Source organism: Pipistrellus hanaki, assembly GCF_964339955.1.
Source record: "Pipistrellus hanaki genome assembly, chromosome: 12".
NCBI classification, from domain to species: domain Eukaryota; kingdom Metazoa; phylum Chordata; class Mammalia; order Chiroptera; family Vespertilionidae; genus Pipistrellus; species Pipistrellus hanaki.
The window spans coordinates 14,679,743-14,705,727 of record NC_140514.1 but is presented as its reverse complement, the minus strand read 5'-3'; the positions used below and the strand labels follow the sequence as shown (position 1 = coordinate 14,705,727).

Genomic DNA, 25,985 nt, shown 5'->3' with positions numbered 1-25,985 from the left:
CCGTACTCGCTTCCGCTTCCGCTACCGCAGAGCCGCACGGGATGCGTAGTCCCGTCCGTGGGAAGCAGAGACAGCAGGGCTTTCGCAGCGTGACCAGGAAGTGATTGTGACGAAAGGAAGGGAGGGAGCCAATCAGAGATCTGCTAGAAAACGACTGGCAAGGGCTGAAGCCCTGCCGGGTTTCCTCCAATGGGCCGCCTGCAGTCATGATCCCTCCCTGGAGGAGGAGATTATTCCTGACTCCACAGGGGGGTGAGGATGAGTAGCGATGCAAGCAAAGCCTGCCAGTAACTCATGGAACTAAAATACCTGGGCCCCCCTCTACTGGACATGCAGGCTCACGTGGGACACACACTCGCGTGGGACACACACACACACCCCACCCCACCCCCCAAAATGGCTAGGTAGATGCTACTACTGATAGTCAAGTCTGAAGCGCCCAGGCAACCTGAGTGACCAGGACAGGATGGGAAAGCAGCAAAGAAAAAAGGACACTATCGGTTCGATTAGGTTTTGGCCTTTAGTCTGAAAAAGTGTTTGATTGAAAGTGTACAACAGAGAGTGGGTGCAAGCGGCCGGGGCCATAGAGCCGCCAATAAAAAAGAATGTCCTTAAATAAAGTTCACAGAGTAAAAACCAGAACCTCCAGTCCTTCCCTCCAACACAACAGAGCACAGGCACAGAACCAGTGATGAGCCCCAAGGAGCAGGAGGCGGCTGGGGAGAGCAGCAGCGGCTCCCGGGCTGCTGTGTGGAGGGAGAGCCCTCTTTGGAATGGGCTGAGTAAAGCCACCCAGTTCCCCCTGCACACCTCACAACCACTGCTAAGGCTAAAGGAAAAAGACAAAACTCAGTCTCAGGTCCGGAGGGCTCAGAAAACAGTCTCAGGGGCAGGAGTCTGGACAACCAAGTCCACTAGTCCCGCTTGGCCTTCTTCTTATTGTCACTGTTGCCATTCTCTTCCGCCTCCTCAGTAGAAAGCGCCTCCTCCAGTTTCCGCTTGCCGCTCTCCGGCTGAACCTCTGCTGTGCTTCGGGGCTTGAAGCAGATGATGATGCAGGTCATGTTGTCACACCCTGTTCCGTCCCCAGAAGTGTCCGGTGCCAGGCACTGGTCCAGCAGCTACAAAACGGAAGGGTAACAGTTTTAAGGTTTGAACACCTTTCCAGGAACCTAAAGTCACACTAGAGGGGTGGCCGTGCCAGACAAGGTGGCAGAAGGAGAGAAATGGATCACAGGTATTACAAAACAGCCCATTTGCTAGTCCATGAGGCATAAGTTAAGTCAGGGAAATGAGGAAGGTGAAACTTTCTAAGTCAGGGCTTGGCATCTGTCACTAATGAATGATACTCCTATGCTCTGGTCTTAGAGAAAACCTTGGCTATGCAGCCCAGACATTCTCTTCCAACCTGGGACTCACCTCTTCCACGATGGATGACAATAACCGAAGCTCCCCATTTTCATCACGCTGGCTAATCTTTGACTGAATAAAGTCTATAACTTCCTGGCTGCTCATCACATTCCTGGGATCAGAAACAATAGTCAGAATCTTCTTTAGTCCCACCCAAAGCAGAGTGGAGGCGTATGGTTAGAGGTGACAGGTTGGCCAATGTAAACACAGAGACTGTCCTCAAGCTCTGCCTCAGGCCTGGGGGTCTTGATAGCAAGCCATCTGCCTAAACTCTAATCCTAGAGCAGCTTGAGGAAATATGCTGAATGCAGCTATTCAATTGATGATATAAAGCCAAAGCAGGCTGTAGCCTGTCTGCTCTGTCAACAGAGCATCAAATTGAAGGGTCCCAGGTTCGAATCCAGTCAAGGGCACATGCCCGGGTTGTGGTCTCAATCCCCAGTAGGAGGGCATGCAAGAGGCAGCCAATCAATGATCCTCTCTCATCGTTGATGTTTCTATCTCTCCCTTTCTCTCTGAAATCAATAAAAATATATTTAGTAAATAAAATCAATAGAAATATATATATTTTAAAATAATATAAAAATAAAGCCAAAGCAGCTCAGAGCACTACACGAGAATATTACAGAAAAAGGAATTTTAAGGCATTTTGCCAGGCTCACCAGATGCCATCACAGGCAATGACCATGAATTCATGGTCATCTGTGAGAGTCAACATCTTGATGTCAGGAAGGGCTGATATCATCTGTTCCTCAGGTGGCAAGTTCTTGTTTCTCTTATAGAAGTGATCTCCTGAAGTAAAGGAATAGTTGGTTAACGAATAGTTTGGGTACTTCCCACAGTCATGTGTTTGAAGCCTTGCCATTCATTTCCTTCCTTTCCATAATCTAACGGATAGGAGAACTGAGTTCTAGTCTTTCTAGTTTCAACCCTGACTTTAGGTTGAATCATAAGTAATTCACTAACCTGTTTTTTTCATCATCCAGAAATGATACCCATATTACTTATCTCATAGAGACATTTAAAGTTAACAGGTGGTAGATACAAAAGTATTTGGAAAGGTATAAGGGCTATGAAAATTAAAATTTGCTACTACATAGTATAAAGCAGAGAAAAAGACCCCAAAAGTCTTTCCATATATTGTCTCCTAGTTCTTACCAATGGCCCTGGAGAGGTTGAGGCCCCCGTTGACTCGACCATCCATGGTAACCTTGCCACCAGCATTCTTGATGCGTGCTAGCTCCACTTCATCCTCCGGCTTGTGGTCATAGGACATGTCTAAAGCTTTGCCAGCCTCAGACACCACACAGCGAGAGTCTCCTGCATTGGCTACAATCAACTGCTTCCCTCGTATCAGAGCCACTACAGCTGTTGTACCACTGTCAGAGCCAGGCTTAAGAAGGAGAAAGAAAGCATCATGGAAGCTTCTGAACACGAGCTTCTTATCAGTGCTCCCCTGACCATTCACCTATGCTTCCTCATCTCACTAGGTCCACTAAGAGAGCTTTAACAAAAAGGAGGATCACAAATTTTATTATTTCCAGGAACTATGGTATGCTCCCTGTTTCCTAAGATAATTCTACCCAAAACACCTCATTCCCTTTGCAGAAAATAATCCCCCCATGACCACGACTTCAAAACTAAAATAGCAAGGGGATTCCCTCTCCCAAAATCAAAATCAGGGGCTTCACAACTGCCTCTTGATTCTCCTAAACCCCTTGGTCCCCCTCCCCACAGACCTCCTCTTTGCCTTCCATCCCAGGGACCATCATCTCCTCCTCTTCTTCCTCATCCTCTTCAGCCTCCTCGGTGTCATCCTCATCTTCTTCATTCTCTGCCTCTTCACTGCTGTAGCCATCCTCTTCCTCACTGCATTCCTGCCAGAGGGATGATCCCAGGCAACTGAGACCGGAATGACCTCCTGTCCCACTCCCCCAACTCCTATTCAAAACAAAGAGGCCCTGCCGAACACAGGTCCTCAAAACCCTAAAAGATGCAACTATATGATCTCGGTGAGAAATATGGGGGAAGGGAGAGGGCTAGCATTGGAATAAATGATATCCTGAACTGGACTCACCAGTCTTTAGCAGGAAGCCCTGGGGAAGGCCAAGGCAATCAGCCAAAAGCACTTTGTAGGCAACATGACCAGAAAGTAAGTTGTCCAGAAAAGGAAATACCCAAATATCCAAAGTAACAACCATCATCTTCCTATTCTCTCTCTAGGAGACAGACTCTTTCAAGGCCACACTAAATCTATTAGTTAGTGAATCATCAAAGGAAAGAGATAAGAGGGTTAATGGTACCTGTGTTGGTGGAGATAATGAATTCAAGAAAAGCTTAGCATATAGTGGGTCTTTGGGGATGTCAAAATAGAAAAGAGGCAAACAGCTATGAATGGCAACCAAACAGGCCCCTCTGCAAGTTCACCATCTATCAGCCCCTACAGGCCCTTACCTCGCTGTCTTCCTCTTCCTCCTCCGCCTCATCTGACTCATCCTCACTGTCCTCAAAGAACTTGGACTTAGCAACTCGAGGCAGCTTGTCGGAGGCTGAAGAGCAGGAAGGCCCAGCCTCACCAGTGGGAATGCCAGGCTCACCACCTTGGCCTGCCTCTGTACGTTCCGAGTTGGAGGAAAGGCCTGTGTGGACCTTGGCTGTGGGACCATTTTCCTCTGAAGAAGATTCCCTAGATGGGTCCTCAGATCCTGCCTCCCCATTGAGGCCCTGGGACCCTGGTTCCTCGCCTGTCCCAGCTCCAGATTTGCTGTGGGGAGCACCCTTGTGACAGTTCTGCCCGTAGCGTGTCAGCAGCTCTTCAATAGTCATGGTAGCCTCTTCATGCAGCAGTGCAGCCTCCTCATTGTCCACTGCAGGTAAGAGGCTAAATCAGCGCCCCCATGCCAGATTCCTCTTACTACATCCACTGCCCTTGCAGCCTGAGTTCCAACTTCCCCACCACTCCCTACTCTTAAGGGTCCTCTCACTTATCAAGTCTCAGAAAAACACCCTTTTGCTTCCTTCTCAAATAACATCTGCCTCCATAGCCTTCCGTTGGTCTTTGTCTTTCACCCCCTTCTTAGTCAAAGGATCACTAGTTATATTTTTCTTATCACCTCATTTTTTATTAGTAAGTTGGAAACCCTATTCTGGCTGAGGACCCAGGAAGCCCACAGTGCCAGTCTAGGCCTATGGCCAAGGCTTAATGATTGGCTGCTGGGGCTAATGACAGCTCTGTTCTTGAAAGAAGGTCACATAAATATTAGCAGGAACCAGAAAGACCCCTTCACAATGACAAAAAATAATGCACATAAAAATGCTTATAATTAAGACACTAGGCACTCAACAAAGGTTAATTCTATTTCTCCTTTTCATAATCACATGCAATGCAGGAGAACATAGGGTTCTTTAATTTGAGGACTCTCTAAGTGCCTAGGAAGTCATCCTCTCTCAGAATTGATACAGAAATAACATATACTAAATAATAGTATTTTAAAATGCTGATTTCCTCTCAAACATGAGATGCCATACTTACCATCATCTTCATCAGCTACTTTTTCTTTTTCATCTTCATCCTCAGTGGGTCGTCCTGCAATCTGTGCCAGCTCCTTAATGACTTCCTCAGTGGTCAGTTTGGCATCAATAGCCAAGAAGGCATCTTCCAAAGCCTACATATAAGCAAAACAGTATGAGGAAAGTGTAGGAAAAAGTACAGCAGGTATAAAATAAATTGTCTAGATTGAATCCTAGTCACAAGGATGGGATGCAAATAAGAATGTGATCCACCAAACTAGGAGACACTCATATATAAGTGAAAAATAGTTCAGAGACCTGGGAATGATAGGGCAGCTCTAAAAAGGCTCAAATGGGAATAAGCTTATTTTATTTTATTTTTAAATATGGAACACTTTACAAATTTACGTGTCATCCTTTTGCAGGGGCCATCCTATACTTCTCTGTATCATTCCAATTTTAGTATATGTACTGCCAGAGCGAGCACGGAATAAGCTCGTTTCAGGCAATGAATTCTTTAAGAAGAAGTTAGGTGGCAATGAGAAAGGAAAAGCCAAGGATCAGAAAACGGGGAAAAGCCTGTAGAAGGGGAGAATAAACATTGTGGGAAGACAGACCTTCTGTAGCTTGCCTTCTTTGTAAGCCTTCTGATCTTTGATGATATCAGGAAGATATTTGGCACAATACAAGGCAACTTCCTCCCCTAGAAGAAAGGTAAGGTCACCCAGCGCACTGCTTCCCACACATAGAAAGTAATATAGTATCTATATATTATACTGGAATAAACTCCAAGCGTTGAGGAGATGAATTATCTTAGCACAACTCAAACCTATTTGAAAGACGTTTGAGAAGTTCTGACTCAGAAAATGGACTTCACGATCACCTCTCTTAGGAATATATTGATATATCCCTTGTTGTTTTTTCACTTGCATACTTATTTTTCAGTGAAGGGGGGAAAAAACTAATGTAAGAAGTTTCTTTTCTGGATTAAAACAAGGCCTGGTGAGATTATGAACCAATACAATATCCTATTAGGATGGAAGAATGGCAGAAAAGAAAAACAGCATGAGGCAGGAATTGATACAGGCGAACCAGAACTTTGGAAAGTGAAAGAACAAAAGACCTGTTCTTGCTCTATAAAGTCTGGAGTTAAAAGTGTTAGAATGTTATCAATATGAACTGTTAAAGTTACCTCCGTGTCCATCATAGACAGAAAACATAGCAGTCTCACTGTCCAGCTCAGGAATACAATTGTGAGCATCCTAGGAAAAAGAAGAGAATAATTAGCATTTCTCAAGGCCAAAGGATATTCTTTCTCAAGTCATGAGAATCATGTTCACACTTTAATCTTACTAACTCTACCCTAACTGACTTACAGGACCTAGAAATAAGAACGGAAGACGAAATGAAAAATGAAAGGAAGGAAGAAGCGAGATGAATCAGGTCACTACCTCTGCAGTCTAGCAGCCTCAAGCCTAGGAGTTAACAGTCGTCCAGATGGTAGAATGCTTAGCTGTTGGAACTCTAGACCTAACCTTTTTGGATTTGTGGCAACTATGGGAAGAACCAGAATAAAGAATCTTTTAATCTTTAAGTCACTTCCAGATCCATTCCATGAACCAGTGAACTTCAAGGAAGAAAATGCTAGGAAAAATAGTACAATGAGGTCAGAAAGCATTACCAACCTAGAAAGTTTCTAAAAGAATCCTACGACAGCCTGATTGAAAGCACTAGAAAGTTGCAGAACTATATACATTTACACTCTGCCCTACCCGCCAAAACACTATGTAAACACCTTCTTCCTTCAAAGTTTAACTCATTCAAAAAGTTATCCTCAGGCTAGGCAGAGGATATATTTACAAAAGAATATCTTCCTGCCCTCCGGTGCAGATATGGTTGAGCCCATGCATGAACCAGGTCACTGTTCGGATTCCCAGTCATGGCCCATGCCTGGGTTGCAGGCTCAGTCCCCAATGGGCAGCCAATCAATGATCCTGATCACTGATGTTTCTATATCTCTCTCCCTAGAATCAATTTTAAAAGAACGTATTAAAAAAAAAAAAAAAAAAAAAAAAAAAGGATATCTTCCTAACAAATAATGCTATTAAACCATGCTATGTTTAGTACGTGTTACCTGGAACTTACAATGCCCCATATAATCAGCCTTCCCATCTTCTGCCCTCAGCCAAAATTGATATATTATTCAACTCTGACTGCATAGCACACTTGAAAAGTTTATAATAGTCCTGCCATACCAACGTTTCAGTTGGAAAGCTGGGCTTAATCAACTTCTTCTAATAACAAAACTCTGCCACCCAAACTAATATTCCATGTTAAGCCATAGTTCAACCAAGACTGTCTGACCTAGGTAAAAGTATACACAGTTTACTCTGCCCCATCTTGAAAAACAACCCAACCTTTGTTTCAGGTGCTTTCTACAAACAAGGTTTTAATACACAATTTTATATTTTGATTATCCTTCTGTAAGTTAATAGTTCTCATTCCTCTTTCAGGCATCAACAACTTAAAATTATCAATTGTACTAATTAAAAATTTCTAATTTATTTCATTTAGAAAATCTGGGTGCAGTAGTTCTTAAGTTACCCTTGAAATAAGACTATGCCTTCATTATACAAGTCTAGAAAATAAAGGTATTTTAGAATAGGGAAGGAGAGCATTGAAAAATACCTAGTTCTGTATATCTCTGTCTCCAGCAGCTAATGGGCTGCTATGGATGGTCCTTGATGGCCTATCTATGGTCACCACCAAATGCTCCTTAGCCTCATCCCCAGGATCTAGAGAGCGCCATAGACCAAAGGTCACCTTCTCCCTCTTCTAAACACTCTACCAAAAGCCGTAATGGTCTCTCCCTTCCCTCTGTGCCTTCCTCTCTTCTCACCACCATTTTCAGTACCTCATTGCCTGTTTTTTAGTAAGGAAGAAACACAATAAGTAAACCATATAGAATGATGTATGACTCATATGGAAAGATGGTAGTGATATGGCTCAGTGGTTGAGCATTGACCTATGAACCAGGTCACAGTTCAATTCCCGGTCAGGGCACATGCCCAGATTGTGGGCTTCATCCCCAGTAGGGGGCATGCAGGAGGCAGCCAATCAATGATTGTCTCTTATCACTGATGTTTCTATCTATCTCTACCTCTCTGAAGTCAATAAAAATATATATATTTTTAAAAGAATAAGTACAATAAAGTAAGGAGGAGTGGTTTGCATTACAGAAAAACAGTAGGAGAATTGAATCAGCACGGGACATGGTATAGTATAGGCCAGGTGTCGGCAACCTGCGGCTCCGGAGCCGCATGCGGCTTTTTGTTAAGTGAAAAAATCCTTTTTCTGCACGATCCGGTATATAGCATTAAGGTAAGAAACAATATATGCAGTGTTATATTTGTTTTAAATGTCGCAATGGTTTTGCGGCTCCCAGGTTTTTTTTTTCCCTTCAAAAACAGGTCCAAGTGGCTCTTTATGTCTTAAAGGTTGCCGACCCCTGGTATAGGCATTAGACACTATACCTCAGCAGTCACTACCTAAGTCACACTGAGTCGAATTAGCTTCAGCAAAATTGATTGTGCCATATTAACATTGATTTAATTATGCTGATTTTGTAGTGTGATTTGTTGGCATGGAACTCATACCCAGTTCTATATTTGTACACGTTTAACTAACATTAAGTTGAAATCATTTCAGTAAATACTGGCGTTCCTTAAAATAAACAAACAAACAAACAAACAAATAAATAATCAAAAAATCCATGAAGGGTCTCCAAGATATTTTGTTAAATAAAGAAAACTGCAGAGCAACATGTTTAGTAAGCTGCTTTCTGTCTAAGAGGAATCATAGGATAATCCATAGACGCAGACAGTGGGGTGGTGAGATGAAGGTGGGCCAGAGGAGGTCGATGGTCGGGGGGAAAGGGGACATGTCATACTTTTTTTTATTTATTAATATATTTTATTGATTTCTTACAGAGAGGAAGGGAGAGAGATAGAGAGCTAGAAACGTCGATGAGAGAGAAACATCGACCAGCTGCCTCTTGCACACCCCCTACAGGGCATGTGCCCGCAACCAATGTACATGCCCCTGACCGGAATCGAACCTGGGACCCTTCAGTCCGCAGACCGACGCTCTACCACTGAGCCAAACCGGTTTCGGCGGACAGGTCATACTTTTAACAATAAAGATTAAAAAAAAAAAAAAAAAAAGAGGAGGAGGAAGAGGCATAAAAATATGTCTTTCCATAGTGTAATACTATAAGATACATAGAAAACTAATAAAAGCAGTTAATTATAAGAGGATGTGAGGGTAGCCGGGACCGGTTTGGCTCAGTGGATAGAGCGTCGGCCTGCGGACTGAAGGGTCCCGGGTTCGATTCCGGTCAGGGGCATGTACATTGGTTGCGGGCACATCCCCAGTGGGGGGTGTGCAGGAGGCAGCTGATCGATGATTCTCTCTCATCGATGTTTCTAACTCTCTATCCCTCTCTCTTCCTCTCTGTGAAAAATCAATAAAATATATTTTAAAAAAAAAAGAGGATGTGAGGGTACAGAGAGATGAAAATGAGAATGAATCACAGAAATGTTAAGCTTTTTCAAAAGTAAATTTTTTTTAATGCATCACTAAAATTTGAGGAACTAGACCAACTAATTTCAATTTTCGGTAGGGGAAGGAGGAGCATTCTTCCTGTCCCCTCTTCCCCAGTGGGAACAAGAGAATCAACTGGTCTTTGTCTAGTAATGCCACTCCAGATCACAGCTGTACCATGTCTTTTAAACCCACACCTCTATATACCATCTATTTTACTTCTTCATCTGTTCCTCACAAGAACATGTGATCATGAAGTAGATCTAGCCTCAGTGAACATATGAAAAAATATTTTACCTCAAAAGCAATAAAAGACAGGAACATTAAAATTAAGAAAATATCTTTTTACGGCCCTAGCTGGTTTGGCTCAGTGGATAGAGGATCGGCCTGCGGACTGAAGGGTCCTGGGTTTGATTCAGGCCAAGGGCACATGCCCAAGTTTTGGGCTCAATCTCCACTGGGGGCATGCAGAAATGATGAATATGAGTTAATGTGGAAATGAGTTCACAATATATTAAGTAATAAAAATAGGGGAAAGTACTTGTATGTATATGCTGACAGTCTGGAAGATGATATATCAAACTTAGGAAGAGCATGCTTTGGATAATAATTATTTTCTACATTTTCAATTTTTGTACAATAAGCCATATTGTTCCATTTGTAATAAAATGACCCCCCCCACCACCAAAAAAACACACACACAAAAAAAAACAACCACAAACTCTATGAATTGGCCTTAAGTAGCCATGCTACCATATATACTACATGATCTCTGGCCAACTATCTCTTACTTTACTTTCATCATTTATAAAATGAAATATTATCTATCTTGCCCATATCATCACAAGACTATAAACTGGAATTATTTAGCACCTGGCTCACATTTTTCTTCTTTTTATTCTCAAAAAGGAATGCACACCATAAAGATTCATCTTAGGGCTTGAGATCTCAGTTCCTAGAACTACTCCGCATTACCTTCTCCTCTACTTCCCGGGCGGCTTGAATCTATATTATCATTTAGAACTGTTACACCTTTTCTAAGCACTTCAATTTTCACCTTTACACCTTTGATCACAGCCCCTCTCTCCTTACTCTTGCCTTTATTTCTCTCTGTCCCTTTCTGAGCCAGAGCTAGGTATTTCAACACTGTCTCTTAGCAAGCTAGAAACCCTCATCCAACCTTGTATAACCTGACCAACTGCTTTCTTTACCCTTGAATCAGAGGCACTAGGTATTATAGTCAGAAGATGTCATGAAATTATGTTGATTGTGATCACTACTTTCATTTATCTTTTTTTTCTATATTCTCCATTGACTCTTAAATATATTAATCACATCTTCCCCATTCTATCTCAAAACTTCTCCAGCTATATCTAATCTCTCCTTCGCTTTTGCCTCTAAAACAGTATTTATCATCTTTCTATATCAACATTCATCTTAAACTCCTAATCTTCAAACTTGTCTCCTCCAACATTTTACTTCACAGAGCAGACAATAACCTTAATAGCAATCCAAAGAGTTGTTTTGCAGTTTTCATTCATGCCAGCCATTGTTTGTAAGTAGTACAAACCACATCAGCTTTCTTGAAAGTGCTCTTGGGTTCTATAAAGAACTGTAGTTCTATACTTCCAAATTCCTGTTAATATTAGATGTCCCTTCTCCACCACAAACTTAACATATGTAAACCGGAATTATGTAAGACTCCAAAAAATCTGGAGCTTCCCCTACACATAAATGAAAAATGAACTCTCCCAGACAACACCTAATACAAGTCCTCCTTGACTTCCTGGTTGTCTTCCACTTTCCATCACTAAGTCCTGCTGAGTTTTCCTTAGTAACTCTGTTCCTAAATTACTTCCCTCTCTTCTTTATTTATTGTCCAAAGTTTTACATATGTCTCCTTCCCTCCCTCCATTGACCCCCCCTCAGCCATTCCCACCCCAGGCAAGCCCCCACCGCCCAAGTGTCTGGATCCATGTTATGCTAATATGCATGCATACTACAAGTCCTTTGGTTGCTCTCTAAGCCTTCTCTCTCCCCTACCATTTGTCTCTGGATCTATTCCTTTTTTTTTTTTTTTTCTTTTTCTTAGTAACTTCAATCCATTTTTTATATACTTTTATTGATTTCAGAGAGTAAGGGAGAGGAGATAGAAACATCAATGATGAGAATCATTAATTGGCTGCCTCCTGCATGCCCCCACTGGGGGATTGAGCCAACAACCCAGGCATATGCCCTTGGCCGGAATTGAACCCAGGGCCCTTCAGTCCACAGGCAAATGCTCCATCCACTAAGCCAAATAGAGCTCTGGATCTATTCTTGTTCATCAAATTATGTTGATCATTATATCCCACATATGAGTGAGATAATGTGATATTTATCTTTCTCGCCTGGCTTATTTCACTTAGCATAATGCTCTCCAGTCCCATCATGCTGTTGCAAATGGTAAAAGTTCCTTCTTTTTACAGTGGTGTAGTATTCCATTGTGTACATGTACCAGTTTTTTAATCCACTCATCTGCTGATGGGCACTTAGGTTGTTTCCAAATCTTAGCTATTGTAAATTGTGCTGCTATTAACATAGGGGTGCATATATCTTTTCTGACTTGTGTTTCTAGTTTCTTGGGATCTAGTCCTAGAAGTGGGATCACTGGGTCAAATAGGAGTTCCATTTTTAACTTTTTGAGGAAACTCCATACTGTTCTCCACAATGGCTGCACCAGTCTGCATTCCTACCAGCAATGCAGGAGGATTCTTTTTTCTCCACATCTTCGCCAGCACTTGTATGATTTGTTGATGATAGCTAAATTACTTTACTCTTAATATAACTCCTCTCCTATCTCTACTCTCTGCCCCCTATAATCCAACCTACCACATACATCCGGCTGCCAAATTAATCTTCCTAATATAACATTTTATTGCTACAAACTTCAGATTCTACTGAATAGAAGATTGATTCCCTACAACTTACTGGAAATTTAAAGCACTCAACACCATTCCTACCCATCTCGATAACCTAATCTCTTACCTCTCATAACTATTCCCCAAAAGACAATCTTGGCACTAGTTGATACTACCCCAGCCCAGCATAGTAAGCATGCTTGTCTCAGAGCCTTTCCTCCTACCCCTTCTTCTAATACTTTTTTTTCTTCCACTTTTCTCCATCTCATTTGCCTGTTACACTCTTTCCTTAAGGTCCAATTAGTCTCACCTCTGAGAGATCTTTCTCAGTCACACTAATATTCTATGATCACTTCCCCCTCTAAACATTTAATATTTATTGCCTCTACCAATAATTTTGGCACTCAGCATATACTATCTGGTATTGTTATCCAACATTCCGGGGGTGGGAAGGGGGGAGTCCTAGGTCCTAACTAGATTGTAATATATCTGGAGGTGGGCCCTTGGAGTGGTCATGAGGGAAGACTCCTCATGAATGAGATTATAAAAGAAATGCCAGAGAGCTCCCTTTGCTTATGGAGGACACAGCTATAAGACAGCCATCTATGAACCAGGAAGTGGGCCCTTATCATATACCTTAATCTTGGACTTTCCACTAGGGTCTAGAAAAGATAATTTGTACACCCCATGTTTATAGCAGCTCTATTTACAATAGTCGAAAAAGGTACAAACAACCCAAGTGTCCATCAACAGATAGATAAACAAAATGTGGTATATATATTCAATAGAATATTATTCAGACTTAAAGAAGGAAATTTTGACAAATGCTACAATATGGATGAACCTTGAAGACATTGTGCTAAGTGATGTAAGCCAGATACAAAAAGACAAATCTGTCTTTGGAAGCCTGCCCTGGCCCACCCAGGCCTCCACCTAAGGCTACAAAGTTTCAATTGTAAAAGGCAAATAAATCCCAGATACCAGGGCCTCCGCTTGGGGGGGGGGGGGGGGGGGGCGCCGCATGGCCGGCCTACAAACCACCACAGGACCCTCACCCAGGCCGCCCATTGCCCCAAGGGAACCCCCCACCCTGATCTGGGACACCCTTCAGGGCAAACCACCTGGCCCCCATCCATGCACCAGGCCTCTATCCTACCTAATAAAAGAATAATATGCAAATTGACCATCACTCTAACACACATGATGGTTTCCCCATGTGGTCAAAGATGACTGACCCCATGTGGACACAAAATGGCCACAAGGCCAGCAGGGGAGGGTAGTTATGGGCAATCAGGCCATCAGGGAAGGGCAGTTAGGAGGGACCAGGCCTGCAAGGTAGGGCAATTGGGGGCAATCAAGCCTGCAGGGGAGGGCAGTTACAGGTGACCGGGCCGGCAGAGGAGGGAAGTTGGGGGCGACCAGGCCTGCAGGGAAGGGCAGTTGGGGGCAAACAGGCTAGCAGGGGAGTGGTTAGGGGTGATCAGGCTGGCAGGCAAAAGCAGTTGGGAGCCAGCAGTCCTGGATTGTGAGAGGGATGTCCGAAGGATGTGCATCCCTGCACCCTCTCCAATCTGGGACCCCTTTGGGGGCAATCGGACATCCTTCGAGGGGTCCCAGATTGGAGAGGGTGCAGGCTGGGCTGAGGGACATCCCCCACCCCATGCACAAATTTCACGCACCGGGCCTATAGCACATGCATATACCGGTGATTTAAAAGTCAGATAATAATACCAACATGTAATTCTCTTCCCATCCACTTAGAACCGTCAAAATTCATAGAAAGAAAAGAAGAAAGGTGGTTGCCAGAGACTTGAGAGAGAGGAGGATGAGGCGTTATTTAATGGGTTTAGTTTCAAATTTGCAAAATGAAGAGTTCAGGAGATTAGTTGTACAACAATGTAAAAGTACTTAACACTGCATACCAATTGTACATTTAAAAATGAGTAAGATGGTCAATTTTATGTTATGTGTATTTTACCACAATAAAAATATAAATATAAATATTTTAAAAAACAAACAACAACAAAGACAAAAGGGGAAAAAAACTTCCCACAAAGAAAAGCCCAATCTCAGATGACTTCATTGGTAAATTCTACCAAATAGCTAAAGAATTAGCCCAGCTTGTGGTTCAGTGGTTGAGCACTGACCAAGGAACCAGGAGGTCACAGTTTGATTCCTGTCAGCGTACATGCCTGGACTGTGGACTTGATTCCCAGTGGGGGACATGTAGGATGCAGCCAGTTGATGATTCTCTCTCATCACTAATGTTTCTGTCTCTCTCTCCCTCTCCCTCTCCCTTCCTCTCTGAAACCAATAAAAAAATATTTTTTTAAAAAAATAATTAATACCAATTCTTTCTTTTTTTTCACCTTGTCACACCACCGATTGAAGCAAAACAACACAACATGCTGCTGCTTCACCCAAAAGTGGCGTTTTTACTTTGCCCTTTCTTGACGGCTCAGTGGGTCATTAGTAAAAGGCCCAACGAGTGCTTTTCAAAGGGGTTAATACCAATTCTTGATAGCCTTTCAAAATACAGTTGGTGCTCACTGGTTGGACACCAACCTATGAACCAGGAGGTTGCAGTTCTATCTGGTCAGGGCACATGCCTGGTTGCAGGCTCTACCCCTAGTGTAGGGCATGCAGGAGGCAGTCAATCAATGATTCCCTCTCATCATTTATGTTTCTCTCTCTAAAATCAATAAAAATGTATTAAAGGAAAAGAAACAAAAACAAAATATAGAAGAGGAGGTAACGTTTCTCAACTAATCCTATGAGACCAGTAGTATTATCCTGATACCAAAACCTACAGATACCACAGCAAACTACAGACTTAATAATGTTAAAGTAGTAATGCTCCTCAGTTGATCTATTAAATCCCAGATGCCTGTTGTACAGAAATTAACAAGATGATCCTAAAAGTAAAAGAACAAAGTTGGGAGATAACACTTCCTGATTTAAAAACTTACCACAAAGCTATAGCAACCAAGACAATGTGGTACTGGCATAGCAATAGGTATGTAGATCAATGGAATATCATTAAGAATCCATAAATAAACCCTCATATTTATGGTCAACTGATCTCTAACAATAATGCCAAGATAATTCAATGAGGAAAAAGAATAGGCTTTTTAACAAATGGTGCTGAGGCCGAAAACGGTTTGGCTCAGTGGATAGAGCATCAGCCTTTGGACTAAAGGGTCCCGGGTTCAATTCCGGTCAGGGGCATGTACCTTGGTTGCGGGCACATCCCCAGTGGGGGTGTGAAGGTGGCAGCTGGTCAGTGTTTCTCTCTCATCGATGTTTCTAACTTTCTATCCCTCTCCCTTCTTCTCTGTGGAAAATCAATAAAATATATATTTAAAAAAAAAAATGGTGCTGAAACAACTATTATACCATGTTTCCCCGAAAATAAGACATCCTCCGAAAATAAGACCTATTTACATGTTTCCTTCTGAGTGAAATGTAAGGCATCCCCCCGAAAATAAGACTAAACATGAAAGATTTGGTCCACTGATTCTGAAAGAAATGGAGTCACAAGAAATTCACCAGGAAATTCAGGAATTGGATTGTTATGATGATGTTCCAGAAGATGATGACATGATTGTCATTGAATAAATGAGTAAATTCTTGATACTGTAGGATTCACAGTTTGTCTGGTACCGTATACAGGTAATAAATTTCCTTTATTTTCATTTAACAATAAATGTGTATCGTATTCTTCTTCATGGAAAAATAAGACATCCCCTGAAAATAAAACCTAGCGCATCTTTGGGAGCAAAAATTAATATAAGACACTGTCTTATTTTCGGGGAAACCGAGAAGATATCCACATGCCAAAGTAATGAAGGTGGATCCCTTCCTTACACTATACATAAAAAATAACTCAAAATGAATCTCGGATGTAAATGTAAGAGCTAAAACTATAAAACTCTCAATAAACTGGACTTCAAAATTTAAAACTTTTGTGTTTCAAAGGACACCAACAAGAAAGAAAAAATGCAGAAAAGGAGAAAAAACTTGCAAATCCTACCTGATGAGGAACTTGTATCCAGATTATAAAAAGAACTCTTTTAAAAATATATATATATTTTATTGATTTTTTACAGAGAGGAAGAGAGGGAGAGAGTCAGAAACATCCATGAGAGAGAAATATCGATCAGCTGCCTCCTGCACGCCCCCCACTGGAGACGTGCCTGCAACCAAGGTACATGCCCTTGATCGGAATCCAACCTGGGACCTTTCAGTCCTCAGGCTGAGGCTCTATCCATTGAGCCAAACCAGTTTCGGCTAAAAAGAACTCTTAATCTCAATAAAAAGACAAAAAAGACAAACCAATTAAAAATGGACAAAGGATCTCAAAAGATATTTCTCCAAAGATATATAAAATGGCCAATGAGCACAAGAAGAGATGATTAAACAGCCTTAGCCACCAGGGAAATACAATCAAAACAATAATGAGATGCCATTTCACATACACCATAATAAAAAAGACAGATAATAACAAGTGAAGGGAGGATGTAGAAAAACTGACACCCTCAGACACTGGTGGTAGAAATGTAAAATGTTACAACCTTAAACAGTTAGGCAGTTCCTCAAAATGTTACACAGGGAGTTATTATATGATCCAGCAAAATGTTACACAGGGAGTTATTATATGATCACTCAGAGAAATAAAAACTTTTTTTCCACACAAAATCTTGTACATTAATTTTCAGAGCACCATTATCCATAAAAGCCAAAATATAGAAATCTAAACATCCATCAACTAATGAATAAACAAAATGATAAAACTGAATATTGTGTTCAGCCATAAAAAGATATGAAATACTGACAGATTAATGATACAACATAGATAACCTTTAACAATGTTTAGTAAAAGAAACCAGATAAAAAGTGACATATTTATAATCCCATTACATAAAACTAGAGGCTGCGGTGCACAAAATCCATGCACTTGGGGGGTAGGCTCCCGCCATCAATGCTGCACTCACCAGCCATGAGCCCAGCTTCTGGCTGAGCTACACTCTCCCCATGGGAGCGCACTGACCACCAGGGGACAGCTCCTACACCTGCTCCTTGGTGGTCAATGTGTGTAATAGTGACCAGTTGTTCTGCCAGTTGGTCAATTTGCATATTAGGGTTTTATTATATAGGATACTTAGAGTGACTTGGTAATGTTATAAAGTTTCTTTTGGAGGTTATGAAAATATTCAAAAATCGATAGTGGTGTCTTAGCTAGTTTGGCTCAGTGGATAGAGTTTAGCCCTCGTACTGAGGGATCCCAGGTTCAATACATGTACCTCAGTTATAGGCTCAATCCCTGGCACTGGTCAGACACATGTAGGAGATAACCAGTTAGATGTCTCTCTCTCACACCTATCTTTCTCTCTCCTTCCCTCCACTCTCTCTAAAAATCAATAGAAAAATATCCTCGGGCCCTAACCGGTTTGGCTCTGTGGACAGAACATCTGTAGGTCCTGAGTTCAGTTCTGATCAAGAGCATGTACCTTATTTGTAGGCTCGTGCCCAGTGAGGGACATGTGGGAGGCACCTGACCGATGTTTCTCCCTCATTGATGTTTCTCTCTTTCCTTCTCCCTTCCTTTCTGTAAAATAAATAAAATATATTTTTTAAAAGGAAAAAGAGCCAAGACCGGTTTGGCTCAGTGGACAGAGCGTCGGCCTGCAGACTGAGAGGTCCCAGGTTCGATTCCGGTCAGGGGAATGTACCTTGGTTGCAGGCACATCCCCAGTAGGGGGTGTGCAAGAGGCAGCTGACCGATAATTCTCTCATTGATGTTTCTAACTCTCTGTCCCTCTCTCTTCCTTTCTGTAAAAAATCAATAAAATATACTTTGAGAAAAATAAAAATAAAAATATCCTTGGATGAGGATTAACAACAAAGAAAAATTGACAGTGGTAATTGCTAAAGAACTCTAAATAATCACTGAAAAGTGCACTTTAAATGATATATATGGTATGTAAGTTATGTTTCAAAGTTAGACTTTTTAAAGTGTTTTTATTGATTTCAGAGAGAGGGAGAGGGAAACATGAATGAGAATCATTCGGCTGCCTACTGCACTCTCCCACCTGAGGATAGAGTCCACAAACCCGGCATATGCCCTGAAAATGTAATTTTAATAGCAGCCTAATATGAGTAGAGCTTTTGATCAAATCTGTTAAATTTCTACACTCAAATTCAGTCCTGCCGAAACCGGTTTGGCTCAGTGGTAGAGCGTCGGTCTGCGGACTGAAAGGTCCAGGGTTCGATTCCGGTCAAGGGCATGTACCTTGGTTGCGGGCACATCCCCAGTAGGGGGTGTGCAAGAGGCAGCGGTCCATGTTTCTCTCTCATCGACGTTTCTAGCTCTCTCTCTCCCTTCCTCTCTGTAAAAAAAAAAATCAATAAAATATATATAAAAAAATATATATATAACAAGTTCAAGTCCTTACCTCTCAAGGATAATTCCAAAATGATAACCCAACAGAAGATCAGGAGCTGAGAAGCAGTAGTAACAACTGCTAGGAGATTGAGCAATAGAAATAATTAATGTAAAATATTCTTAAAATCTTGAGGTATAAGTTCTGATTGTACCTGAGTCAATCTGTACTTGAGAACTTATAAAGAACTTATAATAAAAAATAATAGAAAAAATTTATGAAAAAAATGCCCTTTATAAGAATTGCTTAGCCGGAACCGGTTTGGCTCAGTGGATAGAGCGTCGGCCTGCGGACTGAAAGGTCCCAGGTTCAATTGCGGTCAAGGGCATGTACCTTGGTTGCGGGCACATCCCCAGTAGGGGGTGTGCAAGAGGCAGCTGATCGATGATTCTCTCTCATCGATGTTTCTAACTCTCTATCCCTCTCTCTTCCTCTCTGTGAAAAATCAATAAAAAATATTTAAAAAAATAAAAAAATAAATAAATAAATAAAAATAAAATAAAAAAATTTTCTTAAAAAAAAAAAAAAAAGAATTGCTTAACTGCATCGCAGACAATGGAATTCTGACCTGGTTCAGTAAGTAAAAAAGGGCTTTAAGCTAGAGATGAGACACTAATCTAAGGATCAGACATAAAAGCTCTTCAGCCTCAGATGCCCTCTCTCAAGTGGGACCTCACAACATGCTTAAGGTAGCTTATTTTTATATTTTGCCCATTAATATAATAATTGAAACTGTCATTCAGATATCTTAAGAATTTTCTATTCAACCCTGTCTACATTCAATTCTAGATAACCCTCTATGACCATTAATAACTTAGCAGTGAACCAGTGTATTCAAAATTATACTCCCTTTTAAAAAGGGCAAATATAATTTAGAGAAACTTTTTTTTTAATCTTACCTCCCCATTGAAAACATTTTATCACTTTCAGAGAAGCTCACAACCAAAAACCACAAGTCCCTTTAAGACTTCATTTCAGCTCTAGCAGGTTTGGCTCAGTGGATAGAGCATCAGCCTACAGACTCTGAAGGGTCCTAGGTTTGATTCTAGTCAATGGCACATGCCTGGGTTGAGAGCTCAGTCCGGGGGGAGGGAGGGGGTGCTGCAGGCACCAGATCAGTGATTCTTTCATCATTGATGTTCCTATCTCTCTTTCCTTCTCCCTTCCTCTCTGAAATAAATAAAAAGTATTTTTTTAAAATAATTCATTTCAGATTGCACTTCTCGGAAATCTCCACCAAAACTCAGAGATTTCCACATATATTTCTCAGGCACCCTTTTACTACTTACCTCTTAACCCCCAAATACATTTCTCAAACAGCTTAAGGGTCCCTCCAAACCGTGAAGAAGAAAGAGAACATCAACTGTGGTATTTTTGATTACCCCTCCTCAAAGTACCCTGGTGCCATAGAAAGAGGAGCTAGAGAGGCAGAAAGTGTAAAATGCCAACAATTAATAGTTGTCATCCTTCCCTTAAGAGAATGGGCAAAATAGTATTCTCTTAAGGCTAAATCTATGAGTTGGGATTTTAGCAACCTTTGAAATGCATACTGGCATGATAAACTTACCTCAATGGAATCATTAGAACCAAGCAAATAAGGTCAATAGACTTAACTGATGGAATTAAGACTCAAAGGTTAAGAGGAACAGGAGTATACTTGATGAAAAAATTCACTCAAGCAGCTAAATGAATAGTTATTTTCTTGCCATACCAAATAAATTATGTTGTACTTTGGAAAGAAAGAAAAACCAAGCCAAAGGGAAAGTATCAAGGAAGCAGAAGAGGATCCCAAACAGGACCTGAAGATGATTTGGTTAGCTATATTCATTATTTTATTTTTTTTATATTTTTATTGACTTCAGAGAGAAAGAGAGAATCATTGATTGGCTGCCTCCTCCACGCCCCATACCCGGAATCGAGCCTGCAACCCAGCATGTGCCCTGACCAGGAATAAAACTATGACCTCCTGGTTCATAGGTGTACCCTCAACCACTGAGCCACTCCAGCCAGACTGATTAGCTATACTTAAATATTCAAAAAAGGTAAATACAGAAACAGTTTACCTGGGAGGATTTAAAATACCCAAAGTAGTTACCTCTCAAAAGGGAGATTAAGATCTAAGTAATAAGTCTAATGAGATCTCCTACAAACCAAACAGCCCCAGATGAAAAAAAGTCATTTTCTAATTAACAGAGAAACCAAAATTAAAGGAAAACGTCCTGCAGAGAGGAAGCAAACAGCACAGAATCACTGAGCAAATGACTTGGAAAACTGAATACCCAATTAATAAAGAAAACGAGAATAGTACTAAGAAATGGAAAAACCATAGCAGAGAGTAAACTGGAAAATATGGAATGAGAAACCTGGAGGAAAAGTCTTACTGTGAGATGAGACAGTCACCTCAAATCTTAAAATATTAACAGAAAAAGTCACAGAAATGGAACCTCCAAACTGCCAACTAGCCCAAACCCCATTATGTAAATATTTTCCTTTTGAAACTATATCCAGGTATTTCTAACAGACAATTACATTTACCAAGCACTCTGTAAGCTCAATACTCTGCACCACAAGTGAAATATAAACATTATACTTCAGATGATAAACATCCATTATCTTGAAAAAATTCATCCTACAGATTCTTTCCACCAAGGCACAAGTGTTGTAAACTTTCTGGCCCTCAACTTCTGAGCTGAAAAAGGCGGGAGCCCAACTAGATGAGATGAACTATAGGATCCCCTCCATTCTTGAAATTTATACCTAATGATAGAACTGATTCAAGGCAACTGTACGTATATCCGAGTCTGAGAACAAACCTTGAAGTTTATACTGTCATTCCAGAGCTAACCACAGGGAGGAGCGAGGGATTTGAAGAAATTCCCAAGGGAACGGTAGCTGGCTGTTACCTGAAGCCCACCTAGGAAGTGGATAAACCCTCAAACCCAGACATAATTAAGAGAATTTCCCTAATCCTTCTGCCTAGATCTCACAATACTCCTCAACAAAGACACATCTTACACAGGCCTTTCTCCCTTCCTTTCCTCGTTTTCTCTGCTCTCTTTTGCAGTTTCAAATCCATTTTACCCAATAGTATACTTTTTTCATCCAGACTTTTCCCCTTTTGCCCAGAGTAAAGTTTTCTAGAAAAGAATGTCAGTTCTCTGTAGGTTAAAACAAAACAAAACAAAAAATATTAACGAAATTACTGAAAACCAAGGAGACTATAAACACAGGCAAATGACAATTAAGTTTTGAAAAACCCCAAATGGGAAAAAAAAAAAAAAATCAAGCATACTGTTTAAAAAGGAATACTACTGATTGACATAATTCAAGTTTTCCAAAGGCCTTGAAGAGAACACAGACAATTCTTGGAGGTCAGGTCGAGCCTCTGAAATTAACATGCGGTTAAGAACTCGAAACAGAGTATTTGCCGGGGCTTCCTTTCCCTGTCAAACTCTTCGCCCAAAAAGGGCTCTCATATATTTAACACCAAAATATATATATTTTTTGAAATTAAGTGCAGTCATTCACATCTATTTGCCTCTTCCTCGCAAAAGTAAATGAATGGCCGCTCCTTTCCTCTCCACTCCCACGCTAACCCTCACACCGTTTACAAGCCCGGAGAGCCGTGCTGGCACCAGAGGAAGGCGCGAAGGCTCGGGGAGAGGGCGGTCAGCGTCGGAAGGTGCCTCCCTCCACATGGCAGAGCCCTGGCCGCCGAGCACGGCCCCCCCAGCATCGGCAGCTCCCTCCCGCTCTCGATGCCGACCCCCCAGAACTGCCACCGGGGAGCCAGGCAGGCTCTCGACTCTGACCCGTCCCCGGGGACGACCCCATTCCCGCCCCCCCTTTTTTTCTCCATCGAGTTCCCGCCCTCCAGCCACCAGTCCCTGGGCCCCTCCGGCCTCACCTCCATGGAGACTCGCCAGCCCTGCATGGCGGAGAAGCCGTAGGGCAGCGGCAGGCGCGGCGCGCCGGCCCCGTCCCCGGAGCACTTCACCGTGTTGGGCTGGGAAAGGTAGGCGCCCATGGCGGCGGCGGCGGGCCGGTGGCCTCAGGGGCAGGCGAACGGAGCGCGCGCGACCCGTGCCGCGCCGGAGCCGGGAGCCCCCCTGGGGCGCGCGTGGCAGGAGCGGCCGGCGGCGCAGCAGCGACGCAAGGTGCCGGTGAAAGGCGCGAGGCCGGCCAGGAGGCGGTAACGGGACTGCCGGGGAGAGGGAGCGGAAGCGGAAACGGTGCCGCTCCAGACCCCGCCCGGCCGGCGCGGCGCGGCGGCGCAGCCGACAGTCATTTCCTTAGCAACTCGCCCCGCCCTCGAGGACAACGGCCCGCCCAACCGCCGCTCCCGCGAGACTGGCGCGGCCACGCCCACCAACGGCCGCGATCCCCGGAGAGGGGAGGGGCGGGGTAGGGAGGGACGTCACGCGTTCCTGGTCCTCGCTGTCCCTCTTCTTGGCTCTCCCACCTGGCCTTTCTCGTGTTTCTCTGGCGCTCGTTTCTGCGGGGCCCGGTGCTCCCAGTCCGCCCTGCAGTGTGACGGCCCCTTTCTCCCCGCTGCGCCCTCAGACCCGCTAACCTCGCCGGACTCGGTTCCGTTTAGTCCTGAGCGCAGGAAGCACCTGGCCGGGCTTTTAGGAGGTTTGTGTGAGTAGCGTGTGAGAGAGGCTTTTCTGACCAAAGGAAATAAAGACCTCATCTACGACATGCAGCGAGTTAATACGGTGCAGAAACGGCCGGCACATTTTGTGCTGGGAGAGAAGAAACCCGAGGAGAGGAGCACGCGCTGGGGCTGGCGCCCTCGGGATGCCTGGGAGAGCGTTATGCCAGGGGTGGGGGTGGGGGGATGATGGGAGGAGGTCTCAGGGATCGGGAAAGACAGTAAACTGTACTTGGAAAGATGTTTGAGGAAGCTGGCCAGCCTCGTTAGAAAGTGATTTTAAGGAGTGATATTAGATAGGCTGGAGGTGGTAGCCTGCAGGTGCCAAGACGCGTGACTTGGACTTCATTGTCACCGGGTATAGCGTTTCAGGGCTCTTAGTCTCTCCGTGCAGTGTAGGTCGGGGACAGAAAGTCTTGGAGAATAACTGGTGAAGAGACTTTCATCTAAGCCCGAGGTGATAAGGGCTGGGACCAGGGTGGTGGCAGTGGGAATAAAGATGAAGGAACAAATTAGACCATAAGAAATCGACAGGATTTAGCAATAGGTTGGATTCAGGGAAAGGGAAAAATTTCTCCAAACCATGAGCAGTTTGCTTCTTTTGAAACAGAAAACGAATGGCTCCCTCCTGCCTCTTCAGAGACCTCCAAATTCCTTCACACAGTTTACCAGACCCTTCATGCTGGAACCAAATTCTAGCATCTCTTCCACTTCGCAATTCCACTGCAACGCAGGCCTTCAGCCATGTCTCTCTGGGTTCCTCAGAAGCCCTGCTTTCTCTTTCTGTGCTTTTAGCCACAGAGCAAACCTCCTCACCCACCTGTAGCATCACTTCCTCCAGGAAGTCTCCAATCTCCCTACTCTAGTCTGGGTCTCCACTGGTCTTTCCTGGCAGACAATAAGCCTTTATGAGGGCAGAAATACCATCAAACTTGTATACCTCAGCACCCCGAGCACATTCCTTTTATGTGCTCAACAGTGTTTAAATATTTATTGAATGTATGAACAGTAAGGTTTTGACCCTGAATATGACAAAAATGGGTGGAGCCATTAACTGAAAATGGAGTGTTGGTGGGAGGGTGCTAGTTTGGGGAGAAAAAGGGGGGTTCAGTTTAAGGTGACAACTGGATATACAAACATTGAAAACACTGGATTGAAGTTAGACTATGAGGGTAGAGGAAGATGTTAATTAGGCCTGTAGTGACTTACATGAGATCTCTGACGAAGGCAGTGTAAAGAGAATACCAGGTGTTTTTTTTTCTAAGAATGAAAAAAGCATGAGTTTTGACATATATTACCTATGAGGTCTTTCACAAGTTACTTATTCTCTCTCGGGTTCAGTTCCCCATCTATAAAACACTATCTACTTTTCCAGATTGCTTTAAGGATAAGAGGAGCTGAATATAAAGTTTGAAGTTTGCATTGTTGTATTATTATTCAACCAAAATACAGCCATGTATTAAGTATTCATAAACACATACTGTAGTAAATGAGAGGAATAACATTAAATTATGCAATTATGTTCACACAAAAATGGGCAATTGCCTGAAACAAAGTGGAAGAAAAATAGACAAGGAAAAAGGAGGAAAAGAAAACATGACTGTAGGAAAAAATGAGGTACTTGGTGGGCAGTGGTGTCTCAGAGAATGGAAATGACAATACTAAAGGGGCTTGTGGAAAGAGATGAGGAAAGAGACAAGAATATGAAGATTATCCTCAGTCCAACCCCATTTCCCAAAAAAAAACATTACAGTACACTTTCAAGGACACAAAGTTTTCATGCTTTGGTAAGGAGCAAAACCAATTTTCTTTGAAAAACCCAAACACCATCATACTCACAGATTGATTTCTCCTGATTCCATCTTTATGAGTTTCAAAATCTGATTAATGGAACACAGTGAAAGAAGCAGCTCCCAAACATATACTTTAGGGCACATGTGTTAAACACAAGGCCCACGGGCCAAATCCAGCCCGCCAGGCCTTGCAATGTGGCCCGCACCGCGCTGTCATCACTGCACTCCGCTGTCAGTTTATGACATTGTCAGTTTATGACTGTTCAGTAAACCATTCGGCCCGAGATTTAGGCTGGATTTTAGATTTTGGCCCCTTCTCTGATTGAGTTCGACACCCCTACTTTAGGGACTGCCTTGAATGAAAAAAGGGTCTGTAAAATATACACCACGTTTATTCCACAGCAAGGAATATAAAGGCATGGGATTGGTTTGGTGTGATAGGCAATAAAATAATTCTGAGAATTTGTTATATATTTAAACAAATCACTAGGTTGCTTATATTGTCTCTCAATTGGTCAAACATTTAAGATAAACTGAAAAACACTAGATATTTTAAAAACCTTTTTTGTTGAAGGCCAGTAGCCTATTTGTCCAAAAGACTTGATTAAAAAAACAACAAAAACCTTTTTTGTCTTTTTCTATTAGCTACTCATGAGCCTCTTTCCAGTTACCT

General features: G+C 42.6%; 1 protein-coding gene across 1 annotated transcript; it reads right to left on the bottom strand.

Moving 5' to 3' along the window:
• Positions 1 to 501: 501 nt before the first annotated feature.
• On the bottom strand, positions 502 to 23,167 carry PPM1G (protein phosphatase, Mg2+/Mn2+ dependent 1G). The gene is made up of 10 exons (XM_084900429.1): positions 22,773 to 23,167; positions 6,113 to 6,182; positions 5,538 to 5,623; positions 4,943 to 5,075; positions 3,865 to 4,277; positions 3,150 to 3,287; positions 2,569 to 2,803; positions 2,073 to 2,202; positions 1,420 to 1,522; positions 502 to 1,121 (listed from the first exon to the last, which is right to left on the bottom strand). Exons 1-10 carry the CDS (start codon positions 22,890 to 22,892, stop codon positions 915 to 917), a joined length of 1,635 nt encoding a protein of 544 aa, XP_084756555.1. The 5' UTR covers positions 22,893 to 23,167; the 3' UTR covers positions 502 to 914.
• Positions 23,168 to 25,985: the final 2,818 nt, after the last annotated feature.

What these genes read in the sequence shown, in the direction of transcription:
- PPM1G (XM_084900429.1), bottom strand. Translation starts at nt 22,892, where the DNA reads ATGGGCGCCTACCTTTCCCAGCCCAACACGGTGAAGTGCTCCGGGGAC. An exon ending in AGTAGCTGATGAAGATGATG is followed by an intron (nt 4,278 to 4,942) that starts GTAAGTATGGCA and finishes TCTTACCTGCAG; the next exon opens with TGGACAATGAGGAGGCTGCA. An exon ending in GGATGGAAGGCAAAGAGGAG is followed by an intron (nt 2,804 to 3,149) that starts GTCTGTGGGGAG and finishes CTCCTTCTTAAG; the next exon opens with CCTGGCTCTGACAGTGGTAC.